At 37.6% G+C, this 23,953-nt stretch overlaps 1 protein-coding gene across 1 annotated transcript in view; it reads right to left on the reverse strand.

Moving 5' to 3' along the window:
• Positions 1-6,993: 6,993 nt before the first annotated feature.
• The window catches only part of LOC139687833 (inner centromere protein-like), a 21,570-nt gene continuing 4,610 nt past the window's right edge, over positions 6,994-23,953 (reverse strand). Inside the window, exons 3-8 of the mRNA XM_071585147.1 lie at positions 21,596-22,806; positions 18,456-18,575; positions 14,305-14,486; positions 12,327-12,483; positions 9,905-10,103; positions 6,994-7,437 (exon numbers count right to left, since the gene is read on the reverse strand). Of these exons, the coding sequence (XP_071441248.1) occupies positions 7,247-7,437; positions 9,905-10,103; positions 12,327-12,483; positions 14,305-14,486; positions 18,456-18,575; positions 21,596-22,806 (2,060 nt within the window). The 3' untranslated portion in view covers positions 6,994-7,246. The remainder of the gene's footprint in view (positions 7,438-9,904; positions 10,104-12,326; positions 12,484-14,304; positions 14,487-18,455; positions 18,576-21,595; positions 22,807-23,953) is intronic.

The following is a 23,953-nucleotide window of genomic DNA, read 5'->3' on the forward strand; positions in this document are numbered from 1 at the left end:
AACAACAATGTTGGTAAGATAGAATGTATAAGAAGAGCACCAAAAGATGTTTCCTTTTCAGTTGGTACCTATATTTTAACTGAATGCTAGATGAAGTCACGGAGAAAATTTGTTTGTTTTACTCTGTACTCTACTGTAACATTAATACAAAGGAAGCAAAAGATATTCGAATTGATATCTATGAAGATTTTAGATTGACTATATCAAATAGTATTTCCTTAAAATCGTTAAGTGTTTAACCCTGCACGGCATAAGTAAATATTATTTTATATAATGTCTAATAAGACGCAATAAGAAGCCCAAATCATCTTATGCATTCTATGATGATTTTGTTTCTTTCAAAGAATAATAAGGCTTTTTACTTCGTAAGGGGGAGGGGGAGTTTTTATTTATGGTTTTACTGTAAGAGTAATCTACAATCTTCCGTATTGAGTGAATTAAATGATTTTAAGACGGTGTAACCTGGTTAGGCTGTTGTTGTATACAACGGAAACGAGTTATCAAGTAAGCAGAGGATTAATGGTCCCGAAATATTCTAATATTTAAAATTCTGGGAATGGAACGGTATTCCGATACGAGTCGATTAAACGCATTGAATGAAATACTCGCCGCCGGTATAATTCATTAGATGAGAACGGGTGCCCAACTGAATAACAGGAATAGACTATCCTCGGGAACAAACTTGGGCCTTGTCGAATTGAGCATAATGCATGAACACCCCAAGCCTAGCTTTAGGAAAGATGCAATTATTTATTTATTTAACGACTTTATTGGGGAGATATAGATACTTAATTATTCCTTCTTCCGCCTCAGTGGAAGCTAATATTTTGCAATTCGTAAGTGCACAGTTACAGTTGAATATAATTGCAAAATCAGGAGTGTTGTAAGTGGATTAAATTGCAATTTAGTCTTACCATCATCTTGAGACTTAGGTTCGGCGAAACATAGGGCAATATAATTGAGATAGTAAAAAGAAAAACGCTGTAGTTTCAACTGGGTGGGCGAAGAGAGCACTTCTCTGGGGGGACACAAAATGGCAGCGTAAAAATTGAAATGAAACAAAATGTGGAAGATGGTGATAGAAGGGAGAATGTTCGAGTGGAAGGAAGAAAATATGCTTTCTAGACAGCATTAAGGCAAGCACAAATTGTGAGGAGAGGAGGAAAGAAATATTCAGGGGCAACAAAATAGCAATCCCATGACACCTAAACGTAAATATTCATTAGAAGCCATCCTAGAACAATCATTTATTTGTATTAATCGTGTATTTGGTCCATGCATCGATGGACTGGCCAGAGAGTTAGACGAATGCATACCCTAATCATAATTGCCTTCATCAAGAAACTCGTCACAAGAGTAGTGCAGTTCCATTTATAAGAATAGGTATAGTTCTTCCTTTAAGAAGTATTGTCAAATGTTTAAAAAACCAGAGACAGTCTGTACAGAATTTTCTCCCAAGTTCTCGAGTCCTACCAGATTGCAATTTTATTCGAACAGATTAAATTTGAAAGTTATCACAACTCATATTTAAGTGAACATGTCTCTTAATTGTTCTCTTAATATTCAATTCTAAATATCTCGTAATTCTTCTCTCCATTATGCTATTTGATGAACATCACTCGAGCAAATTCGAAATTGCCATGCAGTGGATGGTGACTGAGCTCTTCAAAGGTAGAGCACCTCCACAAACATGGACAGTTGAAAATATGAATGAAGAATATTGGTAGCTTTTGGAAGCTTATTTTTAAATAGATGATAAAAGCCAAGCCTCTGAGTACACAATAAACAGATGTAATTACAAGGAAGAGTGAGGAATCAGAATGTAAAAAAAAGAGAAGAAGAAAGTATGAAATAGCTTTTGGATAAGAAGAAAATTTTGCTGTACACATTATGAGACAGTTACTTAGGAGTGTAATAGAAAAAAATTGATGGAAAAGTCAAGAGGAAGGAAAAATGACAAATACTATGGTAAATTAAGACTTAAGGAAAGGATATATATAGAGAAATTAATGCTCAACAATAAGAAAACATAGGTTGTAACAGAGAAGGAATGATTAAGTTCTTCAGATGCATTGAGCTGAAAAACTGGCTATGGAGTCATTGGTATCAAAGTTTCCTCATAACTGAAATCAGTTCACCATTATTCTCACAAAAGGTATCCTGTCCTTGAATATGTTAATGCCCTGATTTCGGAATACATGGCTTGGATGAAATTGAGGATCTCCTGAGACATAATTGGGAATCAAATTTCCTGATCAGTAGGCCACCAAGAAGGGTAAAAATCATAGGATTTTGACAAAATCATAGGAGGGTGGGTTTTCAATTTTAAAAGATCTGATACACCTCACTGCCCCAAAATACCTGAAGACACCTGATTTGAGGATTCTGTTGGTTGAACTTTGAACACTAATGGATTACGTTTGACAGAATGAATCTAGTGAAAGAAGATAATTCCATAGAAAAGTAATCTTTTATGCCTGAGGAACTTCATAAATTATCATTCCCTGACTTATTTAGTAGTGATCACCAATGGCACTGGTGTTGTTTATGTCAGTATTGAGCTTACTACTTGGTCCTGACCTGCAAAATCTACATTTGAGTTGATGATTGTGGTTGCTATTTTCAAGCCCACCGATATATGTTGTTTTAAATTGCCATTGGAGACTTCATTATGCTTCTATCTCTGATGATGGATAATAATTAAATGCAAAGTGTAATTTGAGTGCACTTGGGTTCATGCCAAAAAAATTGGCCTATTATATGTTAATGTTATCTGCTCAATACACTCAGTATACCTATTGATTTCAATTTTCATCAAAAATAAATGAGGACAAAACTACCAACAGTTTTAAATACTGTTGGTTGACAAATCCAGTCAGTTAGAACTAGGCATATATCCAGGTGTAAGCTAAAAACAAATGGCTACCTTAGACGTTTTAATTCAGGGAGAAAGCATTGCAATTAATAAGATCAAAACTAATAATGCTAGTATTATTTGGCAAGAATGGGCATAATACCAGTAGATTATTGATTAAGACTAAAATAGAAGGGAAGATTCTACGATGAAGACCAAGAGACACGTACATAGGACAAATTAAGAAGTTCGTAAAACAGAAAAGGTATCAAGGATTGAGGGAATTAACATTAAATAGAGTGGAATTGAGGGCTGCAGTAAACCAATCCTAGGATTGAAATAGTGATGACGATGACTAGTAGATTAATAAGATGAGATGGAGAATGTAAGTACAGGTAGTCCACACTTATATATATATTTTATATATATATATATATAAGCACACAATAAAAATAAACAAGGTGTCCATTTCATCGTTAATATCTGATACTCAGCATCAGCTAGCGAATTCTGTGTAATTTATTTACTGTAGTTCAGAAAATTATTTTTACAGTGTTATAACTGAATGTGAAAAATTTGTAAAAAAAAATACATCAGTTCTTGTTATCAGAAAAAATGCTATGCATATTGATATTGTAGATTAAAAATATTTTGGATATATCAGGAAAATATACAATGGTACTAAAATACATCTTTCATTCCTAATGGCCATCTAAATTTGGTGGAAATTTCTTCTTGCAGCAGGCAGAGCAACCATGTTAGGAATGTTTCAGTTTGTTATGTTAAGAATATCTTTTGAAATTTTTTTCATTCAAAATTGTGACAGTTCATTGATCTCCTGTACAATATTCCATTAATGCCGCAAAAAATGAAAGAAATACAATGTTATTAAGATATCCAGCTGTTAAGGTAGGCTTTTGATGGACAAACTAGCGATTTTCAGTGAAAAAATTATGTTATTTTACGACATTATCTCCCTTGACTTCAACACACTTGGTCCATCGTTTCTCCAACATCAGTATTCCTTCCCGGAGGAGAGTCCGGAAGGCTGTAAAAATATCCATCTACAGCCCATCTCAATTTCTTCATTCGACTCTAGGTGCTTCCCAGGAACAAATTTCTTCAAGTTTGGGAACAGATGAGAGTCTCAGTAGATGAGGCCGAAGAGCTTGCAGCCCTCATGGCAGTAACCTATGCATTTTCAGTGTTACCCAAATGTTCAAATGTTAATTTTTTTGTGACAATTTGTCGCTTGTACGTGCCCTTACTAAAGGGAAAGGTATTTTGTTTTATACGAGGGTAGGCTGAAAACTAATGCACACAATGACCTTCAGAAGCACTCCTAGTGGCACGTGGAAGTAACATTCCCCATCAACACGCATGCTTGATGTCTTAACATTTTTCTAGTGTATTTTGAGAAGCAGAAATATGGAGATGTGTTTTAGTGATATGTCAACGCGAGTTAAGCGTTCTGTTATCGAATTTTTAACTGCTGAAAAAGTGACTCCTACTGAGTGTCATCGTAGTTTAAAGGCTGTTTATAGGTCTACAGTAAATTGATAGGTAGTAAAATTTCGTGGTTGCAACCCAGAAAAGCCATAATTGTTGATGAAATACGCACCGGACGTCCAATCACTACCACAGACGATAAACATCGCAAACTCGTCGAAGATTTAATTCAAAATGACCTGCAAATCACTCAAAAGCATATCGCAAACCATATTGGGATATCCAAGGAAGAAGTTTGTTGTGTAAAAAGGCAGCCTGGCGCCAATAATCTTGCAACATGACAATGCTCGTCCACACACCTCGCACACAACTGGAGGGGCTCTGAGAAACCTGAAATTTGAACCAATTACACACTCCTTATTCCCCTTACCTTGTGCCTTGCGATTTTTATTTTTTTTCCTCAACTCTAAAGAAACCTCAAGGGTAATCATTACACCTCGGACGATTAGGTGAAGTCAGCTGACAATAAAAGCATGCCGTTAAACTCACATTGGCATAGCACTAGAACACATCTCTATACTTCAGCTTCTCAAAATATACTGGATGAATGTAATAACCTCAAATCTGCACATGTGTGGTGAGGGGGAATGTTACTTTCATATGCTAATGGGAGTGCTTCTGAAGGTCATAATGTTTGTGGTCTACAAGCATGCGTGCATTAGTTTTCAGCCTACCCTCGTATAACTGATGTCAAAAGCCTGTATTGCAACATAATAAAGGAACAGTCATGAACCTGGCGGTACATCTCCTCTACTGAGAATCCGGCCGACCATCCTACCTACTATCCCATCATGTCCTACGTATGCCATCTCGGCCTCTGATTCATCAGCGGCAGGGATGATATATAGATGGGACAAAGCCTGGGAAGGGCAGTCGATCAAGAACTCAGAGTAGTGGAGGAATGCCCCTGATCTCTTCTGAGGGTGCTAAGTCAGGAGAATAGGGGGGATGATGGCCGAGCAAATCTTACCCCAAATCCGATAGTTTTCCCATCACCAACGCACCTTTGTGAGCAGGTGCATTGTCCTGATGAAAGATATTTTTCTTCTTAAAGCCAGGCCTCTTCTCGCAAATTTAGAAATCTAGCTGGTCAAGAAGGTTGGAGTAATATTCTCCTTTAATTTTTCTGCCTTTTTCAAGGTTTCAATCAATTAACAGGATCCCTTTCGCATCCCAAAACACACTGGCCATGACCTTTCTGGCAGATGCAATTGACTTTGCTTTATTTGGTGCAGAAGCACTGGCTTCCACCCACTGCTGTTTCATTTCTGGTGAGCCCTGGTTGACCCACGTCTCATCCATGGTGATAAATTGCCACACAAAATCGGTCGGTTCCCACTTGAATCGGTCCAAACATTGCCACAAAAATCGTTTGCGCATTTGCTTTTGATTGGCATTCAGGAAATGCAGTACCCACCTTACACAGAGATTTTGCATCCCTAATTCTTTGAGCAAGATGTTTTGCACCCTTTCTTCTGATATCCCCATGGCCTTTGCTATCTCACTCACCTATCATCCAACACAATACCGTGCACCTTTTCAATGGTTTCCGGTGTAGTTGCAGTTTTTGACCGTCCTTAACGCGGGTCATCTTAAAGGATGTCCGACCATGTTAAATTTATTTTTTAAAGGTTGCTGCCCCTTTTTTAAAGGTTGACATGGAAGGAGCAGAGTCCCCATACACTTTTGTCAACTTCAGATGAATTTCCTCGGGAGCTAATCAATCGAAAACAAAGAATTATATGCAAACACAAATTCCACTTTTTTTATATTTTAATGAAAATTGCCCACTGCAGCATTACATGTAAACAAACTACTTGCAAGAACAAATTGTAACTTCTCTTATGAAATAATGACACAATTACCCGGGTAGGAATTATAAATATTTGCTGTTTAGAATGACATCTGTGAGTCAGGCTGAGTGCTATTTCATCTTACCCATGTACATTGAACAGCACCGGTGATAATGGACAACCCTGCCTTATACCGCTTTTCTAATTCTGCCCATCTGGACTCTTCATCCATCACAACCACTTGAGCAGCCACCATAACTGTGGGGGAAGATGGCTTTCCTACAGAACTATTACGAGGTTTAGGAAAATGTGGGAGGAAGAGTCTATATGGACTGATTCGTAGCATCTATGAGGACTGCCTACCTAACTCTGTATTTACATTCTTCCATTTCCTTCTATTATCTATCTTTCCAATCATCTCATCTGCGATCTATGGTTTCCTTTTCCCATTCACCATTCCTATAGTTTCATTTGTGGCTTTTGATATCCCATTTTTCTTCAATAGTACTCAGCTCTTTACCCTCATCCATGATGCTCTCTACAGCCTGCTGATACTCCTTCCTTGTCAATCCATGTATTGCTTCTACATTCCAGTTCCTAGCCCCCTGCATTATCTTTTTGAAATCAATGCTACAGTTAAATTGTCATCAGAGTCTGCATCCACTCCTCGGGAGCTGTGTGAATCGAACACACTGTTCCTAAATCTATGCCAAACCATAATATAATCTAACTGATAACTTCTCGGTCACCTGGCATTTTCAATGCATACCTATGCCTTTAGTGGCATCTAAACCTAGTGTTGATGATGACTAAGAAATACAATACAGTAACATTATTTATTAGCATTAAAGGCACAAATGTACAAGTTAAAACACAAACAAGATTGAAAGAAGTCAGTCACAGAAATTAAACCACAGCACAAAATATCAAGCTAATCATTTAGTTAAAAAACATAATTTCTTTCACCAGATAATATCTTAGGTGACAAATAGTACAATATCTGATATAAATATTTCCAAAAACTCATTTTGGAAGGCAAATTTATTTCTTGCCAATTATGTTCATGGATTCCTGCACTTCATTCCCAAGTTCACTTTTTCATAGGTGGTGTGTGCCAAATTGCACTGGAGGTCCTATAGTGGAGACCACGTTTCAGTGTGTTTTTGGAGACCTTAGTGCCAAACAATGCTTCAATAGTAAGCGCTCTTGGCTTGGTCTGCCAAAACTCGGAGATCTTTTTAGTGGGAATAAAGCTTTGATAATAAACCTCCGAACGAACTCCTGCCAAAAAAAATAGAAAATATTGATGAAAAATTTGGCATGAGTAAGATAACAATCCCATACTAGCATGAATTATAATAACCAATATTCACAGTGTGTAAATTATTGCTTCATACAATTTGAAAATGGTTTCCTTTACATTTAAGCATAAAAAGAAATGATGGATCACACATAATAGTACATAGGATTTTGAATCTTCCAATATGAAATTAAAAACTTCACTCCATTTACCTCTACGAAAAAGCAATTTGAAATTATATATAAAAAATTATTAATCAAAGCTTAATTTAAACTACTCCCCATTCTAGCATGTCTTAACCAATACAGGCTTATGAGGGTAAAAAAGAAACTTTACACTTCCACAATAAAGATTTAATATTTCACGACCCTGGTTTTGATATGGCACATCATCATCAGGTAACATACATCCTCGCCCCTATGTGACTACCTCTTTGTGGAGGCGTCCCATTCGTCTTACCAGTCCTTGGGACTATGAAGACGTTTTGTGTTCTTCTGCGTTGTCTCTTTGCGGCTTTATTACTTCAGGGAAGTCTTCTTAGCACTTCCTTGGCTTCTTCCCTGGCGGAAGTGATGCAGGGGTGTCCAGGCTAGCGATGGGTCGTTTGTGACGATCCCACGGCCAGACCTGTACTTCGGAGATTCTTCGGATAGCAGCAAAGTCCGACTCCACTGCTTTTCTGAAGAAAACCTGCGCTGCCTTCGGAAGTAGAACGTCTAGCAGTTGCAAATTCCTGTCGCGGTGCATGCTTGAGGCGGGTTCGTAGCGACCCTGCCCCAATATACACCGAAACATACATCAGCATTTCTTCAACTTATATAGTCTGGCTCCAAGAGGGGAGTAATGTAGGGGGAGTAAAGGAGAGGAGAGGGGTAAGGTAGGGGGAGTAAGGGAGAGGGGGTAATTTGAGGTTAGGTGCAGCAACCTATTAGTCGTCTAAGAGGAGGGAGAGGGTATGTATTGGAAAGTTACTGGCTCAAATTTGTGAAAGTTTATATTAATTACATGACCATTAAATGAAGAACACAATGTAACACTCCACCATTCTTAGAATTACCAGCAGAAAACCCATTTATTTGTTATATATTTACATTATATTATATTCATGTATATATATACATATATAATATTTATACATATATATTTTATATTTATAAATATATTAATATTATATCTTTTATTGTGGAAGTGTGAAGTTTCTTTTTTACCCTCATACTGAATGAATACCACAAAGTTATACCTGAAACTGTTATGTTCAATAAAGGCTTGTCAGTAGCTTTTTATTTACGTGGTAATATAGAGCCTCCCATTGACTACAACTTTGATGTGGTGGTTTGGCTTGTAAGTTCCGATGACCCCAAGGGCTGTGCTGGTGGGAGTAATGATTATTGCTCCTGCTAGGGTCACCCATGTAGGTTGAAGGTTAGGTTCCAGAAAAAAGGTAGTCCACGGAGCTTCTGTTCCTTGGTGAGGCGGCTACGAAGGCATCTGACCCCAGTGAGTGATGGTGTCACATTAAATGGAAACCACCTCAATTATCATTCCCAAGATTTAAGTGCCGGACACTACAGAGAATATGAGTCCTGGCAACTACGGAACTTGGCCCAATCGGCTGGGGATCGAGATGGTGCGGTGGCTATATTACTGGCTTCCCACCCAGAGGGCCCGGGTTCAAATCCCGGTGGTGTTGAATATTTTTCAGTGCATTCTCGAGACCTACTTGCGGTGCTTTGTGGAGAGCACTTTGAGTGAGTACGACATCCGTCGGATGGGACGTTAAACTACATACCCCTTGGGTGCCTTTCGATAAGAGTAGGCTAATGCTGATGCTGGGTTTCTCTCCACCCTTCATCCTTCCCTGTCCATCCCTGATGGCGCAAATGACCTCAGCTGTCGGTTGCCTACCCTAAATACTACTACTACTACCACCCCCAATCGGCTGTGTGTTGTACCCAGCAGCGAGAGAGGTAAGGCTTCTGTGGTCGTCATCTCAAAAAACCCTTGCAAATAAAGACCAAAGGCAGCAGAACACAAGAAGAGCAAAGCAGTTAGAATAGGAACTTGGAATCTTAGGACAATGTTGAGGACAGGAAAATTAGAAAACATTAAAGGAGAGGAAATATCGATGTTTTAGGCCAATGCAAGATGAGATGGAAGGAAAGCTGGGATTACTGGAGTCATAGTTATAGATTAATAAACAGCGGAGGCGATGAAGGCCAGCAAGGGGTTTTAGGCAATATTCAATTTCATATTTTCATCAATACGCAAACCAAAAGATCAACACGGTATTAAATTTTCCATTTAATTGAAGATTTCACCATACAGTCTCAAACTACGTGGCTATGTAATGAGGCCATAGTATTATGACGGGGATATCCTGGTACCTAGGTATACTATCTGCAATGTTAAAAACATTAAAGCATATCACAATCAATGAATAATTCTTACCCTTGGTCCAAAGTGGTATCTTCTTGCGCGGATCACATTCCTCCTCACTTGAGCAATCTGATTTGTCCACAACGCCATAGTCATTTGGATTGTCAGGCTGCTTGGGGGAGACTTCTGCCCAATGGGGCGTCATGTCATATCCATTTGATTCTTCCTCGGGCATAGAGTAAGTGGAGTTGAGCTGCTTTTCTTCCACAATCTACAATGAAGATTCTCATCACATACAAACACCAGTGCATTTGGTACAGGCATATTTTATGGTTTTCAGGGGTGAGTTTCATTCGCTTACCAACAATTAAGTCATGAATTCTACTCCAGATGCAAAACACTAGATTAAGGTTAATACAATATTAATTCAAGAAATCAGCAACTGAAAACTATGATGCACTTTTTCAAGAAGATTTTTGGCTACTCCAAGAAATCACCAAATATTATCCACAAATTCTCCCCTTGCAGATTACAGGCATCGCGTCAAAAATTCCTTTCAACATGTCAAAGTTTAGCAAGCTCTCGGCTTGGAAGCAATGGCACCGGGAGTCTCATTTGATGTGGGATTTTACTTAATGTATTTCTCAAAAAATTCACCAGAGGTCAGCCACAATGCTTTTAACCTCCCAAGTGGTATGCCCGGAAAAGTTCCGGGCGTTGCTCTGCTACCTTGAACACTCTCTTCTGGAGGAATTCCACAGTCTAAACGGTTTCTCAACCAATACAATTTAAAAATCCGTCCGGGGAAAAAATCTCTCTCATCTTCGAAAAAATTAATCCACTGCTGAAAGGGTCAATTGCAAATAAACCAGATTTAACCTAAAAGGTGGGCATTACCCAATTACTCTAGGGGAATGACATCTATTTCCTTACCGACCAGCAAAAGGCAGCAGCTATACAAGAATTTCACTCTCATCAGCCTATTCGTATCATGAAATTCTTTATGATAAAAAGTCTTGCTAGTGGTTTAACAGTTATGACTTGCTTAGAGAAATATTCCAGGTGATCTCTTTAGATTAATGAATGAACACATGCTCTAATGTCCAAAAGCGCCAACCAGTCTTGGACCAGTGTGGTCGTACACTTTAAATATACAGGTGGTGTCCTGCATAAACGTGTGATTTGTCTCCTTCATGCAAGGGAGTGACTTCAAATTGCCTAATGAGTCAATCATAAGACCTCTCCGCATATCTGACATCCCCTATCATTTACCACAAGCGAAGAATCATCATTGTTGTATGCAAGATCAAGTTACAGAACTTTGAAATGTCAGTTGAGACCTGCGACTGATTTCACTCTAATCATGTACCTAATTGAGTCACATATCAATCATGTATTCCAATATAATTGTTACAGTTACACTAAAAGAAACCAAAATATACACACACAAAAAAAATGATAACCTTTGAAACAATTAATACCAGAACACAAACTTCAAAGTGCATGTGAATGTAAAGAGAACATGATTACGATGCGAGGATATACTTAGCATTTCACATGGTATTAGCATTTTCGGTTCATGCTGGGAAGAATGTACTGATTTTTTTCAACTAAGCAAGTGTGCTTCTTTGAGAAGTGTCTTCCTTGCTGCGACAGCACATGAGACAGAAACTATTGACAAAGAATTTATGCACACAGCTACGGTGAACTCTTAATTATCCATGTGTGGCTTACCCGTGCCATTCTCTCTCTTCCCAGCACCTCAGAATTTTAAATAAATATACACCCATAAAGAAAATTAAATGTTTTGAGTATTTGATACAAAAAAATACACACATTTGAAATACATTGGCTTCCTAAAAAAGTGAAGTTTAGGAATTTGAACATAAAATCAAAAGTTATCAATTTAGTGTATCATGGTTTGAGTTAAACGTTTTTGTGCAGCCATACTTTCCCATTATCCTTTCTATCCCATTCATTAACCCTGAGAATTGCATATTCTCCTTTAAGGCAAGAGCATTTATATACATAGTTTTACTGCGCAACAAACAAGTCATAAACTATCTACACTGCATTATTTGAATCAGTATCATACGACGAACATGAGTCAGGATCAGTAATCCTTTTTCAATATTTGTCCTTGCCAATTTGCTTGGTTTAGCTTTAAATACATTCTGCCATTCCCTTAATAAGAGTTGTGTTTTCTTGTAAAACTATAATTCCACCCCTGTAAAAGTGGCTGAAAAATGAAAAAAATTATTCTTTTCATCTCTAAAAACCACTAATTGAGCACATGGAATGAAAAAGGAGAATCTCCATAGTGTGTGTCACTACAATATTTTATGCATATTTCCGTTATCAGTATTTTTCAACTCTCCGTGCTTCATCATGCATTCATTGACACAAGTAATTGAGAGTTTACAGTATTTATCAGATTTTAAAACTTTCACCACATAAATGCTTCATAACAACACTTTAAAAATGTCTACCTTACCTGCTTGACTGGCGTTTTCTTTTCCTCCACCACTGGTCTCACTTCTTTAGTTTTCTTTTTCGCTGGCTGCTTTGCCTTCTTAACTTTCTTGGCTTCTGTTTCCTTCTCCTTTTCCTCCCTAGTCCTTTTCACTTTCGACATCTTTTCTTCCCTTTTCCTGTAATTATATATTCCATTCATTGGTTAAATGCAATATCATGCATTCAATTTCACTGACATCAGAGAGAGAATTCCATGATTTAGCGCAGATCCAGATCACCTCAAAATTACAGATTGCTAAAGAGATATCTTCCAATTGATAACACGCACCCAGAACTTGGTTTATATCATGAATTTGTATAGATACCGTGCGTCCAGGGCTTCATAGTTATCTTGACATGTATAGATGCTGCACATGTGTATTTACATATAGACATGCGCATAAAAATTATACATAGTGTGTATAAAAATACGTCTTTATCGGATGTGTGGGTGAAAAATATGTCCATGTTTCGATCATCTGAACATTTTTGTATAGATGACGCACACGTTATAGATTTCCCAAAGGCTATGGCCTATCTGACTCTTATGCAACTCTTATTAAGGAAAAGAATCAAGAATAAGAGCGGGATGACTTTGTATTTTGCGGATATCAATGAAGATGGAAAATGTGCACCAGTAAGTAATTCAGCAGAAAGGAGTAAACTGGAAGAGTCAGGCATCCCACTGCGTGAAAATTTCCACATGAAGCAAATGGCACAAGGGAAGGGAATTGGAATGTACAGTTAGAGCGAGTAAATAATATAGCGATGTCACTTATATAGTGTTTTTGAACTCGAATGGTTAAGAGTGCCATTAGAAGGAAATCGATTTGAAGCCACAAGACAAAAGTGTCACACAAAGATCAATTGAAACATTTGATGGCACAAATGCCTTCTTCTGCGGAAGAAAAGAGGAGACTGAAGATGCAGGGAGGGGGGAAGGGATAGGGGGGGGGAGAGGGTATGGTCAGCACATTGCAGAGAGGGGGAGGGAAGAAGAAAGAAAGAAAAGTTCTCCAGAAATCGACCGAGTGTGCAACATTTGCGTATTGGGTGCCAATAAGCTTCAAAAGAGCATACGCAGGCTTGCTCAGGGGGTTTTCAGTTTGACTGGAGAGTCGGTGAGTGGGAGGGTGGTGATAATCGATATTTGGTACCACCTATGGAATAACTCTTATTGGAGGGAGGGGAGGGCATGTTTTGGGACTGGATTAAGGGGAAGAAGATGCAGAGTTTCTTCAAGGAATTAATGTGGCAAAGCTTACAGGAACGAAGAAGTAATTTAAGAATTTGATTAACTTTGGAAAGGAGATAGTACCATGGGGTGGTAGAGCTACATATATATCGTAGTTGCTTGTCTGTCGGTGAATGCATATTTATGAGCTAGGTGACCTGATGGAGTATTGCTAAGGTTGAATATATTAGTCATGTACAAAATTATAGAGAAAAGGGGTGAGTGTAGTTGGGCTATAATAATACTAAATTAGAAATGAATGTATATCGATTGTACTCCGCCCTTGTATTTCGGCCATTTTGAGGTTATGACTGTTTACTAGATGCCTATAGCTTTCAAGAACGCCAATCGCGACCTCCAGTGGAACTATGATATGGTGAGAAATTTAAATTGAAAATTGTCCGGATTTAAGCGCCGCACCCTGCAAAATTAAAAAAGGGGAAGAGATGAGGGCACAACGGTGGAAGTGGGCGGAGGAAGCACTACAGGTTGAGGGAGAACACGATATGGAACAGGAAAAAGGAAGGACTCCATGGTACTAACCCAAAGCACTAACTCAATTCAATCACCATCTTCTCATGTAAACTAGTACTTTCCAGGCAACTGTGTGTTGGTTTTAGGCAATTTTTGTTTTGAAAGTGGATGGGTACAATTAAATAGCCAACCATTCATTGCTTTAAGACAGTACAGAAAAGAAAATATAGACTATTTACTAGAAGATTACTTTTTTGAGACTTCAGTTCGCTTCCTTAACAACTCCTCCTTTCTTTTAATAGCCTCCATCTCCTTTTCCTGCTGTCTCCGGAGTTCAGCTTCTTTACTTTCAGACTCTACAACCTTCTTCTGTTGCAGCAATATGTTGGCAGCATTCTTTGGATTAGCACCCGCTTCCTTTGCTTTAGAACTCTGAAACAAATTAATAGAATCTAGATTAGAACTATAAATGATTCCAAGGATAGACACATCGTACATGTTTTAAAGGCCGTTTAAATCTGCTTATTGTTCACAATACCCATCTTAGAAGCACAAAAAAAGCCAGCGTAGCTATAAAGACCGCTGGGCGACACCAGATGACGTGACTGATGCATTATATATAACATGTAGAACATTTTTCCAAAGGCAAATAAGGTCAAATCTTAGCTAGATGGTGAATAAGATAAGTGTGGATGTGTTGGCCTTGAATTCAAAGGGCCAGTATGCATCCTTAACATACTATTTCCTTATAACCCATTGGAAAAAGTGATTATGCAAAGTGTATGGCTTGAATAGAGGGGCATTGGAAAATTTGTACCTAGCAAGGGTCATATTTATACTGGGATAATGACTCAGCAAATGAAAACCCATCCACATCTAATAATTGACTACTGGTGTCTACAACCCCTCAAAAGAATCACATTCTGTCTGTCTTACACCTAAATATTCTGAGTGTCAGAAATAAGCAAAAAGATTTGAAGAGGTGAACCCAAATATATAAAATATTGTTTGGGAAATTATCACAGACAATGCTTATCTACCATTTTTTTCTCCACCCTTAGACAGTGGGCAAGGAAATAAGACTGAAGATCTGTTTAAGTTACTGTAACATTTATTAGATTCCCATTGAAAGTCATCCGGCAAGAGATATACGAATTCTTGAAAATAATGCTGTCTCCTTCAATCTCAATTAGCACACTTTTAAATTAACTTTTTATAACAATTCCTGTCTCAAAGGATGCACCAGCACATAATGTGATGCTCTGTGATTTTTTCAGATTAGAATCAATCAAAAATATTTGGATCATATACAGATAAGAATCAAAATATTTTAATGTTCACACCTAATGAAAATGAAATGGAATTGTTACATCAATATTTTAGGAGATACATTTATAACAACATTTATTCATCGTAGAATCCCAGAAATTCGTCAAAACTGCTGCTAAATTACATTCACAGTTACTTTTACTGGGGTGGTCACTTTCCTCTTAAACCATGTCATCCACATCTATGCAACACCCCGCAAGCTACACCGCAAGGGTGTGTTGTGGGCGTTGTTAATTCACCAACCATGCATGCACAATCCCAGTCATGTTACCTCCACACATATATTAGTTTGACCATGCACCTGAAAAATTTTAATCACACAAAAGAAAGTACTTACATCAACAACCGGGTCAGGGGTTCCATATAACTTCATTAAGTTGATACACTTGGGAAGCAACAGATCATTAAGTACTTGCATGCAACAATACTCAATAACAGGATACGTACATTCAAATAATGCTTTAGAAATGTTAAAAAGATGGGTCTGTTAAATAAAAAGAATAGCATGCAGGATATTAACAAATATATACACTACCAATTACAATCATCTTCCATTCAATTGTTGTCACGTCTATCATGGGGTCTAACGGCACGAGGAAAATACATCATTTTAAATCCATCCTTTCTAAAATAAATCTCCCCGATTTAACGTTGATGATCTGATCTACCATAGTAGGTAAGTTGGGACTTGTAATATGCCTTAATTGCCCTCAGATAAGTACCCTGTCTCAAATTTATGCATTGAATTTAACCTGCATTTAAGCCTACGGTCAACTAGTCGCTCCCATCCTAATTCTTCTTATTGTGTCGTGACACTGCTATCTTGTTCATAACAACTTTTCAAAATCCTGGCTGTTCTACGCTGCACTCGATCTAGTAGTTCCAAAATGAAGCCTACTTCATGAGGATCCCATGCACTCTCAGCATATTCAAGGTGGGGCCTAACTAACGTGAAATAACAAAGCTCCTTGATCCTTTCATCACTTTCTTCAGGTCCATCTAGCACATAGCCAATTTTACATTTTATAAAAGACATAATGATCTCAGTTTTAACTTTATATCAGGACACTTTCAATCATAAACACTAGAAATTGACGGCCGCTTCATTCTTTTGATTGGTATGACGCAATGAGTTGTTGCCTAATAACATTTCTTTTGCTTTCAAGTGGTGGTTTTTGAGGTATTGTAGATCTGACACATATGCACAGAACATTTCTCTTCATAACTCTCTTGCACTATGACATCCCAGAAAAATCAGCAATAGACATACCCATTGCACATTTTCTCAATGCAATTGAAATAATTTTTTTAGAAACAGTATTCCCACTCTTCCTGTGATTTGTTAGCCAGTTCTTAAGATGTTCCTTAAGCTTTGGACATTGAGGAGCACATGAATGTGCTCGTAAAGTTTATTTACTTTGATTTTATCGGGAGCGATACGATGATTTACGAAGTGGCAACATCCCAGGCGATTTATTTGGGTTTTTTTAGAGTAGTTTCAAGTAAATACTAAAATAATGCTTGCTACTGACTCAAAACACTTATTTAATCTAAATTGAAAAATGGGCAATCATTTTCTATGACTAACGTGAAAAAATACTATGGAGTAAATTTTTTCCAGTGAATTGACAAGTAAAATAGGGTGAAGTTACATATGCATGCCTTCACCAAATAAGATGCACGCTGAATTTAGAGTTCATTTGGAGAAAAACATTTGGATTTTATTGGCCAGAAAATCTAGTACTTAATTTAGAAATTCTGCAAGCTGATAGCAACTTAAACATGATACTTGCTTAAAACAAATTTGAAAATTCTCAACAGTTTAATTTTAATATATAATTACATGAGACTATTTTGCAACATAAAAAGCATAAATAAATTCCTGCAACTCAAATGAAAGTTAAAATAAATTCATATTTATGCTATTATTTTGGTCTGACTGGGCACACTGGATTCTCTTTTCCCTAGTTTCACTTAGTTAAAAGCTAGACAGCAAGAACTGGTAAAAAAACTGTACACTGAGCTTAACTGTGCTTTTGCCATCCCACAATACAGGTACAACAGTGATATCACTACAGCCACTTATGTATATTATGTATATGTATATTCATTTGATTTTTTGCCAGAATTCTTACGAATGGGTGTGAAGGCCACTCTAAACATGCATCTCTGCCTTCAGGGTCTCCGTCATTGGGAATTTGGAAATGATATTCATGAGCCTTACACCTGAATTTTCTCAACAGAGAGACCACCCTGGTTGATGCAGTACTTTAAATGCCTACACAGAAATTCATAGACTCATCAGATATTCCCTCCTACAAGCAATCTCAACAGTGTGTTTTGTGCAAAACCCTTATTTTATTTTGAAAGGTCTACTAATCTAGTCAACGGAAAACTCATCACGTGAAACGGGCTTACAAGAGTAGCATATACTTCATTTCCCAATTCCCCTAATTTGAGGATGTCTTGAGTAAAGAGCCCCATGTATCACAACATCCACTTTTTTGATGTGTATGAAGAAACAATTTTTTAGGAAATGCCTGACATTCCTCACAAGAATATACAAGAGGATTTTTCATGAAAGGGTTATAAATTATATGCAATTTATGCTGTCCTTTTCATTTTAGCTTTTATAAATGGTGTGACATGGGTGATTTTCTGGTCTTTCACTGCCTTACCTCCTGTCAAAAGCTTGCCGTACATGTTTTCTATAAGCAGCAAAATTTTTGATTCCAACTCTGACAGCACTCAAGCTTGAATCCTGTCAGGTCCAGGGGATTTGCCATCAGTCGTTTAACTAATTCCTTACGACCAAAGATCAAGTAATTCAACTGGCTTGCATAACAATGCTATGTGAACTTCACAACCATCAAAGCTCAGTTTATGGTGGCATTTAACCTTACTTATCATAAATAACCCAAGAGTTCCTCATGGCGCTTAAATACAGAAAATGGATCTGATATTCTATAGCCAACTTGTATGAATGCTTGTACTTCAAACAGGTATGGCATAGCATACACACAAAAACATTTATTAGTACGAGTGCTGTGACATAGTATTAGTAAAACTTACCAGAGTAAGAGAGACCTTTGATGATGCATTAACTTTTCTGCTACGCAAAGCTTTGTAGGAGCCTGGAACTTCGGGAGCACATTTTGATAGTTCTGAGGTCTTTTCTTTAGGTATGCAGGTCTGAAATCAGCCATGAATTTGTCATTATTGTCAACATATTAGGGCTTTAGTATGAAATATAAAACTGTTACGTATCCATTTACATATGTTCCTTTTCTGACATCTAAATGAATTTAACATACAGCGTACTTGTCTCAAAATCTATTATCCAGGGTAAACAATGAGTAATCAGACATTTATTTTGCGCAGAAGTGAAATGGAAAGTGGCAAACAATTAACAATTCTACGATTTAAAAAATATTACACCATAGCACACATTTGAAATATTACAACCAATTTTTAAAAATAAGCATCATTAGGAATAAAATGTGGAGTATTTGGTAGCATACGCATATCAAAATGTAGGGAGAAATAATATTTAAATTTCAAACACAAACTATCTCTAAACATAACAAAAATGAGGACATCAGAAGCATGACAACCCTCAACCAAATGAATTGGAAGGTACACCATCAAATAACATATATGACTTTCCTTACTGAACCAGAGTTATGAACACTGTGGCATAATATAGAAGTGGTTTAGTAAAATCATTCTTGGAAGCTATTCCTAGTAGTAGTAGTTTTGAGGGGAGGCGACCGACAGCTAAGGTCATTTGCGCCATAGGGGAAGGACAGGAAAGGATGAAGAGAGGGAGAGAAACCCGGCGTCGGCATTAGCCTACTCTTTACGAAAGGCGCCAAGGGGTCCGCGGCTTAACGTCCCATCCGACGGACGGCGTACTCACTCAAAGTGCCCTCCACAAAGCACCTCAAGTAGGGATCGAGATACCTCTGAAAAATATTCAACACCGCCGGGATTTGAACCCGCGCCCTCAGGGTGGGAAGCCAGTACGTTAGCCCCCGCACCATCTCGATCCCCTTAAGCTATTCCTTTGGTAATAAACAATAAGCAATCATCATGGCAGAATCTCCCTGCAACATCATATTAACATGGGTAAACGAGAGGAAAAGAGAGTTGGTGGATGAGAAGAAACATTCCCTATAGTGGCTACATATAGGCTAACACATGATGGAAACAAATTCTTTAAAATTTACTATTTTTCATGCAATTTAAAATATAATAAATATACATCAGGTTAGAACCTCTTATTAGGAAAACGTAAAATATCAAACAAATACAATTCAGATTTTGAAAACAACAAGTCAATACACGTGACAACCCACAACTTATGCCTCGCATAGCCAACCTCCACCCACCCAACAGTATTTCATCACATTTATCTCAACTCTCCCAACATTCTGATCCTAAAAAAATGCGATTCAAACTGTTGACTATTGAACTCCGTATTCTGAGTAAAACATTTCTATTGAAAAATCAGCACAATCATCAATTCCCTGTTTAAAGAGAAACGTCAGGGTATTTCATGCATCCTCCCAATAACAACAGGGTAATAAAAATAGGCCTTCCCCTTTCTTTAGTGCATAGCAATATATATGGGTGAATCCATATTTACAAGCAGAGAAGCTATGAAAACAATGTTAGGAACTATGCTGAGTTTTTTCCAGCGAACCTGAATCCCTAGATAGAAGTACAGATTTATTTACCACAAGTAATCCAACGCAGGAAGCACGCTTAAAAACAAACACTCCTGTGGCAAATTTATTTAATTTTAACAACAATAACATTAATGTGGTCACCCATTTTGATGATTAATAACTTTATTACAAAATGAAATACCATAGGTAATGGTTTGATGCTAAAAAAACCTTGATAAACATAACAGTTTCAGGTTTAACTTTGTGGGATTCCTTCATTATGAGAGTAAAAAGAAACAACATTTCCACCAAAAAGAACATGGTGGAAATGTTAAATTTCTTTTTACCCTCATGCTAAAAAACCTCTTAATTCTCCATGGTAACATGATGGATGAGAATAACATTGATAACACCCTCAAACCAAAGGGTCTTTAGGATTACGGTTGGTTCTTTCCATAACAGTGGAAAGGTCTGACACCACTCAATCAACATTACCAAAAAAGATGCATTCAACAGTTTGGAATAATATTGGCATAATGGGCTCGACTGCTATGCGGGTCTTGAAACCTGGTCTTTGACAAAGTGAACATTGGAGGCCTTGGAAGTGTAGATATGGGGAAGAATTTTTGAAATTTATCTCAATTGAGAGGAAAAGACACATGGTATAATGAGAGAAGAAGCAAAGTAGTCAATTGAATTTGAAGAGGCTGAAGCAGTGAATCGAAGAGATACTGAGGGGTGGTTGGATAATAATTGGATTTGCTGGCCGTGGTGACGGCGGGATAACATCCTCGTGTGCCAATTCAAGGGTCGTGGGTTTGATTTCCACCTGGGTGGGTTTTCCTCCACCTAGGGCTTGGTTGCTTGCAATCATGTCCACTGTTATCACTGTTAATAGTCTAATGTCAAAGGCCAAAAATTGCCGTTTTCGGACTAAAGTGAAATAAATAAATGAAGGCAGAGACGGAAAGGAAAACGTTGAGTAAGGTGGAAAGTAAAAAGAAGAGACTAGGCAATTAGGACAGCGATGAGACTTGAATTGCTGAAGAATGAAAAGATATTAGCAAATAATGTGCAGAAAAGCTTTCAACTCCATGACATGTTAGAGGTGATTTCAGGATTCTTATCAGGAAGAATTGATTATCCTTGAGGTATATTTAGGAAGATTACTTTTACTAACAACATTACAACCCGTACTTATTTATTGCTTCCTCCTCCACTTATTTTATCGTCTCTCAATGTTAGCAGTGGACCCAGCTTCCCAGAGGATGTTTATCCCATGAAATGTTTCACATTGGCAAATTTTAAACAGGTGTGTGAAAACGGTGACCATAACTTTATAGAATTGAGGTGAAAAAGGTGGCAGATCACTTCCTAATTCCCTCAGGCATGTCCTGTATCCCTCTCAAATCAACTCACCTCATTGTCTCTCTAGGTATTACATTGCAATGTACATTAAAGGAATGCTTTCATATGCTACCAAATTAGATATTTATTGATACTATAAATTATGAAGCAGTTGAAACTGCCACATATACTCACAGAAGCTGAAATGCATTCAGACTTGGTTCCTGGCGTCTTGTCCTCATCATCTGTCAACCATTCATCATCTACTTCATCATCCTTATCTTGTTTTTCTTCAGCTGCACTTACATATAAAATGAGGTTGTTCTCGTCTTCTTCGGGTTTTTTGCCACTAAACGATTCTGCAGCAGTGTTGGATGTTTTTAACAGCTCCTCCACCATTACGTCCATTTCATCTACCTCCATTGTACTCACATCTTCATCATCTTCTTCCTTTATCATCACTGAACTAACTTTTTTATAACTAACTTTAATTTTACCTTTCACCAATGGAGAATTTGCTCTCGGGAGTAGTTTATCTTCTGACAAAACAACACTAGTTCTAACAACTTTGCTGGTAACCACACCATTATGATGACCTTCACCAGGCAATGCACCTTTTTGAACAGTTTCTTTACCCTTGCTTTTGGTTTCCGTAGCTTCAGTATGATGTGAGGACAGCTTCTCGAAAGCCTCCACACGTTCCTTCGCTGTGCTTTTGCCATACGGGCTGAATAATAAATTCTGTTTCTGTTTTTTCTTAGATAAAAGGGAGTCAGTTGGGACTGGAGACTTTGAGTGATCTACAGATTCTTCCGAACCTATATGAGTGGATTCTTTTATAGCAGTTGCCCTTGTTTTTCTTTTGTTCTCTTGGGTGTGTTCTTGCGGTAGGGCAGATTCTTTCCCCACAAGAACCGATGAATCGCACCGGAATGAGGTTCCGATTTCAGCGCGAGAACTACCACGGGCATTGGCAAGAGCAGTCGCACGGGTGCTGGTACGGGTGCTACCACGAGTACTCGCTCGAGTGCTTGCCGTGGCACTCACCCGCTTGCTGACACGGGTTCCCCTCCTGGATGCCCTTGGAGCTGATTCTTTCACTTTCTTGGTGCCACGGCGACTCTTCTTTGACTCGGTACTGAACGACGAATCAGAATCAACATTCAGAGTTACTTCATTTTGACTTAACTCAGTAGATGTCGCCTGCAATGTTGACCTGGTTGCCCTGCTTCTTGTTGATTTAACAGTCACACACCCAATCTCATCCTGAATAACAGTCATTCTAGACGATCGAGTAGCTCTACTACTTCGAGGCACATTCATTTCTTCGTACAAATCTCTATTTTTCCCTTTCCTCACTCGCACAGGCCTTTCTTTAGGAGCTGGCATCAAAAAATTTTCCTTACCTGTTGGAAAAAGGATAAAATTACGTGCATTCAGTAAATTAACATGAGTATGCAGAGTCAAAAGGTTCCGTTGCTTCAATAAACGACAAAAGATGTCCGCATTTACTAAAATGTGAGTTCTGTGACAACAAGTTAACAACAGGGTTAAAACAGCAAAATAGAAAGTCTAAAAAAGGAGAAAATAAAATTGGTGAGCATTTCCCACCTCGCTCTCATAATATATTTCAACAATTCTCAAATCTGTCAGGTATGACTATAGTGAACACTTCAAAATAAAAATAAAAGTAAATTTTCACAGGAAAAGTACCTTAAGAGGTCATTGAGTCCTTTTTTTATCCATGTATGAAGTTTTGTGCATCCATAAATACTTAGGATTACATTTTTGCCTTAAATTCTACACTAACAAGACATTTTTCTCTTAAAATTAGTTTAAAATACATTAAATGCCTTACCAAACCTACTTACAATAACAAATTATTAATATGGATATGCCACCTGTTATTATTTTCAGTCTATGGCAAAAACTTACACAAAACATAAAGCATGATATCATATATTGTCACTAAACACAATATATCCAGGATAACAAAAAATTATCAATGTTACCAATGATAGGTAAGTATTATTTCGGACAAATGAGCTATGAAATATATTAGTAGAACTCTTGTTAACTATTTGAGGCCATGAAATCTTACAGAATATAGTTTAGTTAATAAAACAATTACAGTGACTAAATTTGTTGATATCAACTATGCAGGTTTCATTAATATTTTGCTCATAAGAATGGTTGAACAGCAAACCCTTTCAGAAACTATTAATACATCAATTTAACAATCAAGTTTAGTTAGCTGGAGGAGTTTCCCAGGAGTCAAAACTAGGACCTCTTCTTTCCGTTTTGCTCACCAATTAATCGGTACAGTGGTAAACCAGTGCTGTATGGTGATGATTCCTTATGAATGGTAACTTGTGACATGAAAACCAACCATATAACCAAGGCAAACTTCCCTGATGACAAGATATGCTGAACTGGAGCAAATAAAATGACCTAATTATCAACTACAGCTCAATGATAATTATTATGATCCACAACAAAGGATCACAGCCAAATAATATTAATAATTTTCTTTGCCCAAGGATTGGTGTACAA

The sequence above is a fragment of the Hetaerina americana genome, unplaced genomic scaffold (genome assembly GCF_022747635.1).
Source record: "Hetaerina americana unplaced genomic scaffold, ioHetAmer1.1.p SCAF_2, whole genome shotgun sequence".
In the NCBI taxonomy this organism is placed as follows: Eukaryota; Metazoa; Arthropoda; class Insecta; order Odonata; family Calopterygidae; genus Hetaerina; species Hetaerina americana.